The sequence below is a fragment of the Camelus bactrianus genome, chromosome 29, assembly GCF_048773025.1.
Source record: "Camelus bactrianus isolate YW-2024 breed Bactrian camel chromosome 29, ASM4877302v1, whole genome shotgun sequence".
Lineage (NCBI taxonomy): Eukaryota > Metazoa > Chordata > Mammalia > Artiodactyla > Camelidae > Camelus > Camelus bactrianus.
This window is the reverse complement of record NC_133567.1, coordinates 23621782-23631876: the sequence shown is the minus strand read 5'-3', so window position 1 is coordinate 23631876 and position 10095 is coordinate 23621782. Positions and strand designations below refer to the sequence as shown.

Here is a 10095-nt window from a genome sequence, read left to right as displayed (position 1 = left end):
CTTATAAATCTTATGCTAAAACTTAACATATGCCTTCTTTATACACATATATTTTCTTATTCCTAAATGTGCCTTGCACTTCATCTTGAGTAGATTTCTAAACATTAAGAATAAAAGAATGATCATGAAAAGCACATTCATTTCATGTCCTAGTTTGGAAACTTTTACTTTTCTAAGAAATTCCCAGAAAATCTTGCCTTTTTGCCAGTTGTTTGACTCAGGGTAGAAGCTTTCTAGTTGCTATAACAAACAAACCAAAATCTTGGCTGCTTAATTCAACATATGTTCGTCACTTGCACAGAGTCTAATACAGATGCTCCTGGCTGAGTTATTCGTATGGGCAGTCCCATCCCAGGGCCCAAGTTCCCACCGTCATGTGGTTCTGCTGTCTTGAAGCACTGCACTTCCAGACAGTGAGTGAGATCATGAAATATGACATCTTTCATGGCCAGGCTATAACAGTTTCCCTGTACTTTATTAACTGGAGCCAGTTACATGGCTCCGACCTAACAGCAAAAGAGACTGAGGAATTTAATTTTCCTCTGTGCTTAGAAAGAGAGAAGAGAGAAGACGAGCCTCTAGTCCGTCTCTGACACGCAGGCACACTGGTCTAGAAGGTGGTAGAGGTAGTCAATATTGACAATGGGAGCAAAAGTCCTCAGTGATAGTTTCTTTTACTTAAATTGTCCTATTAGGGTCTCGGGTTAAGGAATCAGATTTTAAAATGTAGTATTCTTATTATTTGTGCATAACTCTGTAAATAGAAATGATTTTATCTAATTACTCACAAGACACATTTTGCTCAGTTAAATGCTTTTGTAAAAAATGGAATGATAGTCAACATTTAGCAATCAGGCAAGAATTATATCAGAAATATTCTTCAGAAACAGTGTGGCACATTACAAGACAGATGAAGTGCAGAGTAAATATTCATTTTACTGTGTTTCAGTGGCTATAATGCATGTTGTCTGTAACTATCATGTACATATTGATGGGGCGCAGTACGGCCTACATTTTGATTTTCTTTTTCATGAATTATCTGTAAGGGATCAGTATTGTGCAGGGGATTAGTCTTGCGGGTAAATAGCCAGAAGGTAAAAATACTTAACTACGAAAGCATGTTTGGAATTATCAGAAGCTGTACCACTGAATTAATCAGATACAAACTATTTTAGTTTCCAATAATTAACCAACATTTTTGTAATATAAATATTCAAACTTATCAGGAATACAATGCAGTTATAAGTTTATAAAATAAATTTGTGTACATATAGATTTGGAGTCTTTCTAAAAATATTGAAACGTAAGTTTTACAGAGAAACTTGGCCTGAAGTTTTATGTGAGCTAATTCTAAAACCATGTCTAAGAAATATAAGATTTTCATCAATCTTTAAGTTGGTTTGAACTTGATAACTGATTAGTATTGTAACTTCTGCTAAATCAGCGAGACACACTGGCATGGCTCGGTAATTTTCTATTAGCCAAAAAACTATAATAATTTCCTTCCATTTATAGAAAATTACAATTATGAAGCATGCAAAATATATTCTAAGTGAAGATACTGCATTACCTAAAATTTTATATGACTTGTCAAAATTTGCTGAAAATAAATTCATGATTAAGGCATCATATAATTAATCAAAACTATGAAAGTTAAGGACTAAAACTGAACTAATTATTATCAGAATGCTTCATGTCCAGGTAAGCAAGAGCTGCAGCATGAACTCCATTTGTGATAACGTGTGAAAGCCAAGATTCTACCCGGCGGCATTTCAAATTGTATTATTTGTATTCAGGGTCACATATCTATTTTAGTATCACCTATGTTGTTGGTGGCTTCACCTAAATATATTGAACTAATGCTTCTATAATTCTGTGTCAGTAGAAGTAGTACTGGCCATCAATCATCGTCTTCAGAAAAGTCTCGTTTCCAACAATGCTAACAATTTTCTTGAGAGAAAAATACCAGCCAATGTTTAAGCCCATTAATTAAGAACATATGCAAACCCTGCCTTTCTTTACTGTTGAAATAATTCATCTATCTACTCCTATATCAGATACTTGATGGCATTTATGTATTTTTAAAACTTAAAATCTATAGAAAGAATCCAAGATAAATATATGACCATAACTAAAAATTGGTTAAAGTAGCAGAAATGAAAAAATAAGGAGGGTAAGGAAGAAATAATAATGAGTTTATCTAGGTAAAGGAAGCTATCACAATTAAAGGCAAAGGTAACATTATGCTTTCTAGCAATCTAGGAAAAGTGGAAATTATAATGAATTTTACTGCCTGTTAAAAGGAAGCATGCCATTTCACACAAAGAGAGAAATTTGTTCTGGAAACCTAATGAAAAATTAACATATGTGAATTGATTGACCTTAAATCATTAAAAAAAATTTCTATGAAATAGTTTAAGAATTTTAATAATGGGATATATTATTTATATGTAAGTGCATAAGAGAATGAAGGAGACCATATATTGGTGGACAAAAAAGGTATCATGTAACCAAGAGCTATTGTTAGATTGACTGATATTCAGTGTCATCAGTGTTTATAAAATCATAGGTTCTTTCCCACCTATCATAATATTAAGAAAAAAAAATCCACTTGGGGGCACCATCAAGAGGAATCCTAAACCAGAAAACTAACCCAGATTTATGAAAGTGTTTGAAAATCAGTGGGTTTATTAACAAATATTAAAAAGTATTTACTGCTTATCCAGGAAGGATGTAGGTGCTATGGGATATAAAAATGAACAATGGCATATTCCTTGCCCTAAAGAAATTTATAATTGAATTACCAAGATAAGACATAAACAATGATTGAACTGAAAACTGTAGAATAGCCATTCTATAAAAGCAACATGTAAAAACAGTAGAAGAGTGATATTCAGTGCAGCATTCTTTGTTACTTTAAATGAGTCAGCATGTCAAGCACTCAACGCGATCTAAAGTCACAAACACAACTTTACAAAGATGGAAAGATCTATTATATCCTGGCATTTACTGAGCATCCATTGATGCTCAGTAAACAAAACTGGAAATTGCTATCTTTTCAATTGAAAGTTTATTTCTATTGCCTGGGGAGACTTCCCAAAGAGGAAAAGAAATGGCCATGCCTGAGTACAAGGAATGTGAGCTGTCAATCAGTTAATCAAGAAAATGCCCCCTAAGCCAGGATACAAGGAAAAACAAAGAAGCAAGGCCATTTTTCCTCTCTTGGGTTGGCCCCCTCCAAGTTCTCGGGGGTGTACTATATGTTACTACCTTTTTACTTCTCTAATAAAATCTTCTGTTTGTATCATGCTTTTTGTCTTTCATTAAAAATTCATTTTTTTTTTTTGGGTGACTAAGAACGGAGGTAATTTTGATTCCCCTTCTCCCGGTAACATAACAGTTAAATACAAGATATTTATGTATTTACCAAAGAGGTCCTTATCTTCAATTATGGCCATCTCAACGCCGTTCCCAGTGACCACTGTGCATGTAAAAGGAACTTGAAGAAGAACGCTAATCTCACCAAAGGACTCCTTTTCCTGAAGTGTACCCATATAAACAAGTTTTTGAACTTTTTTCTGTAAGAGATACAGATCATTGCTGTTTAATGAAACCCCTTGCATATGATGGATAAATATGTTTACTATCAGAAAGTCACTGTTCACAAATGATTTTGGTATATGGTAGTTAAAATAATTTAGCAGTTTCATGCAAATCCGAGAAAACATTTACTTATATGTGTATTTAAAATATATTCGGGCAAGAATAAGTTGATAAGACAACTTCAGCTTGTCTAAGATAATTGAAAGCACTGTCATTTAGTGATCTACAAGTTTAATGTTTTAATCCACCAAGATGCTTAGGAAATACTGAGCTCATTCCATTTTGCAAGGTCCTAGGCTGCTGTTTTATAAGCATAACTTAGCTTACTATGTTTTGTGAATGACTGTTTGTTATCTCAGCCCCTGTTGCAAGGCACACTTGTTGGACGAACAGAGAAGAAGGAAAATAAACAGAGTGTGCCAGGAATGGAACTGATGAGATTAACTGCAAAAAGGTGAAATTCTACCCTGACTTTTCTGTTTAAATAAAATTAAAAAAAAGAAGTGGAAAGTGTGTTTGATTCAGGAAACCAGCAATTTAGGTCCAAATTAGGAACTTTGTGGACAATAGCCTACAGTATTTTCAGTATGCATGGTTCTGGAGAACAAGTTGAAACTCATAATTATCTTCTGAGGGAGAGCTCAACAGTATTGAAACATGGATGAGCTGGTGAGCAGTAAGATTGGAAAAAAAAAATTGAATGTAGCCCTCAGGGTAAGAGGGTGACAGGAACTCACAAGAAGGGAAAGTCTTTACCAAGTATCCTGGAGTCAAAAGCCAATATCTAAGATATGTCACTGATATGAATGGTGAATCTTTACACTGAATATGACTAGAACAGGAGAATTCAATGACATCGGCATATTAAATTGAATTTCACTGAAGACTCCTGACCAACCGAGATGAATTAGTTCTAACTTTTCTGTCACTATGCATTAATGTTTTGCTTATTCTTGAATTTCATAAAACTGGAATCACACAGAATGCACTCTCCTGGTTTGACTTTTTACCCAGTCTCATGCTTTGAGATTCATCCATATTCTCATATGTATCATAGTCTCTTTTTATTGAGGCATGACATTTCATTGAATAAACAATTCCAAAAATTTTCTATCCATTCAACTGTCAATGGGCATTTGGATTATGTACAGTTTTTGGCTTATGAAGATTCATGTAAGTCTTTCTGTAAACACATATTTTCATTTCTCTTGAGTAAATATCTAGAGTGGAATTTCTGGGTCATGTGTTAAGGGTATTTTAGCCAATTTGATATGCATATAGCAGTAGCTTGTTGTGGTTTTAATTTGCATTTCGTTGTTAAATAAGGATGTCCAGAATCTGTTTAACATGCTTATTGCTCATTCCTAAGTCTTACAACTTAGCATGTCTAACAACTTATTTTACATTCCTATATCTTACAACCCATAAAAAGAAGAAAAGAAACACAGCAAAAAAAATCCAAAAAAGTTGATGAGAAATTTTACAAAAAAAAGACAAATAACAATTGTCTAATAAGCACATGACAATATGTTCAATAATTCCTATTCATTAGGGAAGATTAATTGATTAAAAAGAATACATGAGTTTAAAACTTACCACTTTTTTTGATTGTGGTTTGGAAAGTCCTACAATATTTCTATAAATCTTACAGTATCCAGAATTAATATAAGCCACAAAGGAGATTATATTTCCACTTTCCACTATCACTGAAAACAAGAGAGATAATTCATTATTTCACACATTTTTCTATAAGAAATTATTTTAGGTGTTATGGCAATAAAAGTTGACATATTTAATTCAACAACTATTAATAATAAATTTCCCATTGGGTGCCACTTTATAGGCAATACTCGATATACGACAAAAATTTACATCTGGTATTTATATCTACAACTAATACAGAAGTAAACATTGATAAAGACTTTGGCAGTAAAATCAATGGTGAGCTAGTAATCTGTCTGGTTCTAGAGAGAGAAAGAGGAGTGTGGGGCAAGCCCCAAATCAGAATTTGCTGATTTTTACAGTAAAGATATTTCTACCATGGTTAGTTTCAGACTGCTAATGGTTTTAACAACTGGTTCAAAAAAAAATCCCTGAATACCTAACCTTCAGATCTTCAGAACTCAAAGTTATAATAAAAACATTAAAAGGTTATTTGTCATTAATCATTTATTTTGCTAAAATAAAAATTTACGGTGACTCTTCTACTGTCCTAACGTCATGTTTCTCACAGTCAAACAGTGATACTATAAAGTTATCTTCAAATATTGTTATAATATATGTAGAATTATCTGTAAATTGTATATAGGCATGGAAAATGCATTTCATAGATTCTACTCTTCAAAGCAAAGAGCACTCTTTTAAAAGGTTCTATGATATTAGAGACTGATTTTACTTCTTTCAGTCAATCAATAGGACATAAAGGAAGACATAGGGGCTTCTGGCAATTGTTACAGCTAAAGAAAAGGATGCACTTAGATAGCAAAGAAACCCATTATTCTTAGCCTGCAGAGATGCACTGTTGGAAATCTCCTCTTGAAAGTCAAACCTTAGATAGCTCATAGAGAAGCGTATATAACATTAAAGAGAATAAGGATCATGGCAATTTGTATTAAAGGCAAGATAAGGGGGGAGGGTATAGCTCAGTGGTAGAGTGTATGCCTAACATGCACAAGGTCTTGAGTTCAATCCCCAGTACATCCATTAAATAAATAAATAAATAAATAAATAAATAAATAAACCTAATTAGCCCCCCCAAAAAAACAAACTAAGTATGAAAAAAAATAAAGGCAAGGCAAGAATGGAAAAGTGGAACCACTACAGCAAAACCTATGAGGCAATCTCACCCCTTAGGAGGGACATTTGCTGCCAGAGTAATTGTCTATGGCCTTTATACTAATCATAGAAAATGTTTATTTTAATGAAGACAATACAGCAAAACCCTTTTCATCCAGGTAAGCAGGGTGAATTTAATGACATTACAAAAAAATGTGTCTCATCATAGTTCAATAAGAAATTTTAAATATTATTTTTGACTAGAAAATTAATCACTCCCATTGCCTTAAAAAAAAAAAAAAACTTCACACCTCTCTCGTGTTATTTTTTTTTAAATTTCACTCATGCAGCCTCTGATCCTGCTTCCCATTACAAAGAACGTATATCAGTAATGCTGAGATAAATATCGTCATCTCTATACCCTTTCCTTGTGGGTTACATAAAAAACGACAAACACCACAGAAAGAGTCAAAGGTTTATAATACAATCTTAAATGAAAAAATTTAGTCACGGACTATGTAGACGAAATTTTATTCATTAATATTTAAAAATCATCTTCATTAATATTTAGGAAATAAATGGTTGATTTGTATTTAAAAATTAGGTTTTAAAGAGCCTCGTCAAAACTCAGATTCCTACTCTAAAACCTGAAAGCATTGGACCATTACGAAAAGGACTAACTTGATTTTATCTTCAAGGTAAATAAGGAGAAGAACACCAGAAAGATTGATGCACAGTGAATAGCAGGTATTGTTATTGTTTCTTTCTTTCTGCTGTTTATCATATGCCAGAAAATAGTCACAAATCTAATAAAACTATTTTATATCAATTCTCGGATCAGTTAGAAGAAGTCATGATAAAGAAGGATAATTCCCAATTGGCCATTAGCATCAGCACTGGGACGGTTAAGTTCTCAGTTTAAATGGAAACTAGTGATTAGAAAGATTGTTAAAGGACATCTTCTTAATTGAGATAAAGTCAAGCCCATTAGTCTAGCAGAGCGAAACGCAGTTCTGGAGTAGAAGTGTATCTGAGTATTGGGAAGACTGATGCAGCTTCAAGCAGGACATGTATTACCTAAATGGATACCAGTTCTCCCTGTAAAACTAGACTACTCATAAAAGAACAACATAAAAGAATAATGCTAATGAATGCTATTTTGAACTTTACCTTAAATATTTGGGGAAGTATTTTTGGACATGTTTACCTTATAAATATACTCAGTTTGCTTTTTTAATGTTAAGAAAGATACTGGTTAGAAAAGACTTTACATTTGCTGAATATTTCTGGAAAGGTTCATACTAAAGAAACTTTAACCCATATTAAATGCTACTTCTTTATTATTTAAAAATATATATTTATATGCAGATAAACAGCATGTATGACTAAGCAGAAGCAAATCCTGAATAGAAATGCATGTCAGAGAAAATTATCATTGATTAATTATCTAATTTCCTTCTGAATTCATGGCATATTAAAATAGGTCATTTTTCTAACAAATAAGTACTATATGTAAAATACCCTCCTGCATATTAAGTACTTGCCACTTCACATGAGAAATTAAAAAATAAGTGGACACTTCTCTAAGCTCACAAATATGAAATTTGGAAAAACAGTTATATTAATTATTGATAGAGGAAGACTGAAAAATATGGGTGGGAGAAATTTAAATTTTCAACATGACTCAGAAACTATTTTAAGAAAATAATTTACCAAAATAACACATTTATGGAATCATTTCACAGAAAACAGAGAGTATGACTGATTACTCACTGCAAAATAGGACAGATGAAGGAGGTTGTTGTCAGGGTTCCCCCACCTTTTCTCTCCTCCCCCACTTTCCCCCATCTTCCCCTCCACTCTCCAAGACAGGACAAATGCTAGGGCTTGGAGCCATTTATAGGTCAAGGCAGATGGGATTATGGAGATTTGATGCCCAGCCTGAGAGCCAAGAAAGCCATACCCTTACCTCAACTCTGTCACCAGATTCAAATATTAGGTCAAATTTTGCCCTCTCAATGAAATCTACCATTTCCAGTCTATTTTATCCTACAGTTTAATCTGCTTTTCCCAGTTCCCTTATCCCACTCTGCTTTTTGCCCCATAGTTTTGTTACCAACTAACATACTAATTTACTGATTTATTTCTTGTGCTTACTGTGTATTAGATCTTCTAGGGACTAGAATGCAAGCTCCATCAAGACAAGAATCTTTATCTTTTCTTCACTCATGTATCTGCATAGTAGCCACTCAATAAATATTTGTTGAAAATGAAAGATCTCAATATTAAATGGCAATTTCCCTCAAAAGATTAACTGAGCACAAAAGCAAGCTCAGAATATGATAGCTTAGGCTTTTATGAACCAAAGCAGCTTAACTGAAAATTTTGGATAAAACATTTTTAAATATATGAGGTGGTAAAAGGAAAAAAAAATCACAAAAAAAATGAATAAAAAGAAAGTGCAGTTACAGGGGTTAGAAAGCCCTAGAGCCAGTGGCAAAGTCTATCTGAGGGATCAGATGTGGACATCCTCCTTCATAAAAGCTCAGAGAGTAATATTCTTGGGGGGTGAACTGGAAAAAGCCCACCTCAGAATCACAAAAGACTCAGAACTGCCAAAGAAATACTGAAGGAAAAGAATAAAGTTGGAGGAATAATCCTCTTAGGCTTTAGACAATACTACAGAGATACAGTAATCAAAACAACATGGTAATGTTACAAAAACAGGCATATGGATCAGTGGATCAGAACAGAGAGCTCAGAAATAAACTCACAGACTTTTGGTCAATTAATCTGTGATAAAGGAAGCAAGAATATACAATGGAGTAAAGACAGTCTCTTTAACAAATGCTGTTGGGAAAACTGGACAGCTAAATGTAAATCAATGAAGTTAGAACATTCCCTCACACCATACACAAAAATAAACTTAAAATGGCTTAAAGGCTTAAGCATAAGACAAAGCACTATAAACCTCCTAGAAGAAAACAAAGGAGAAACATTCTCTGACATAAATCTTAGCAACATTCTCCTAAGGCAATAGAAATAAAACCAAAAATAAATAAATGGGATCTAATTAAATTTATAAGCTTTTGCACAGCAAAAGAAACATAAGCTAAACAAAAAGACAACTTACAGAATAGAAAATATTTTCAAAAGATGAGACTGACAAGGGCTTGATTTCCAGAACAGCTCATACAACTTAATAAGAAAAAAACAAACAACTCAATCCAAAAATGGGCAGAAGACCTAAACAAGCAATTCTCCAATGAAGACATACAAATGGCCAATAGGCATATGAAAAAATGCTCAACATCACTAATTATCAGAGAAATGCAAATCAAAACTATAATGAGGTATCACCTCACATGAGTCAGAATGGCCATCACCAAAAACTCTACAAATAATAAATGCTGAAGAGGGTGTGGAGAAAAGGGAGCCCTCCTACACTGCTGGTGGGAATGTAGTTCAATGCAGCCATTATGGAAAATAAGATGGAGATTCCTCAAAAAACTAAAAATAAATGTATCCTATGGGTCAGCAGTCCCACTCCTGGGCATATATCCAGAGGAAACTCTAATTTGAAAAGATACATGCACCACAATGTTCATAGCAGCACTATATTCAGTAGTCAAGACATGGAAACAAACTAAATGTCCATAAACAGATGACTGGATAAAGAAGTTGTGATATATTTATATAATGGAATACTACTTGGCC

At 33.4% G+C, this 10095-nt stretch overlaps 1 protein-coding gene across 1 annotated transcript in view; it reads right to left on the bottom strand.

The window, feature by feature from the left end:
* Window positions 1-2925: 2925 nt before the first annotated feature.
* The window catches only part of CNBD1 (cyclic nucleotide binding domain containing 1), a 210926-nt gene continuing 203756 nt past the window's right edge, over window positions 2926-10095 (bottom strand). The window contains exons 10-12 of the mRNA XM_010952168.1: window positions 5200-5309; window positions 3428-3578; window positions 2926-2951 (exon numbers count right to left, since the gene is read on the bottom strand). Of these exons, the coding sequence (XP_010950470.1) occupies window positions 2926-2951; window positions 3428-3578; window positions 5200-5309 (287 nt within the window). The remainder of the gene's footprint in view (window positions 2952-3427; window positions 3579-5199; window positions 5310-10095) is intronic.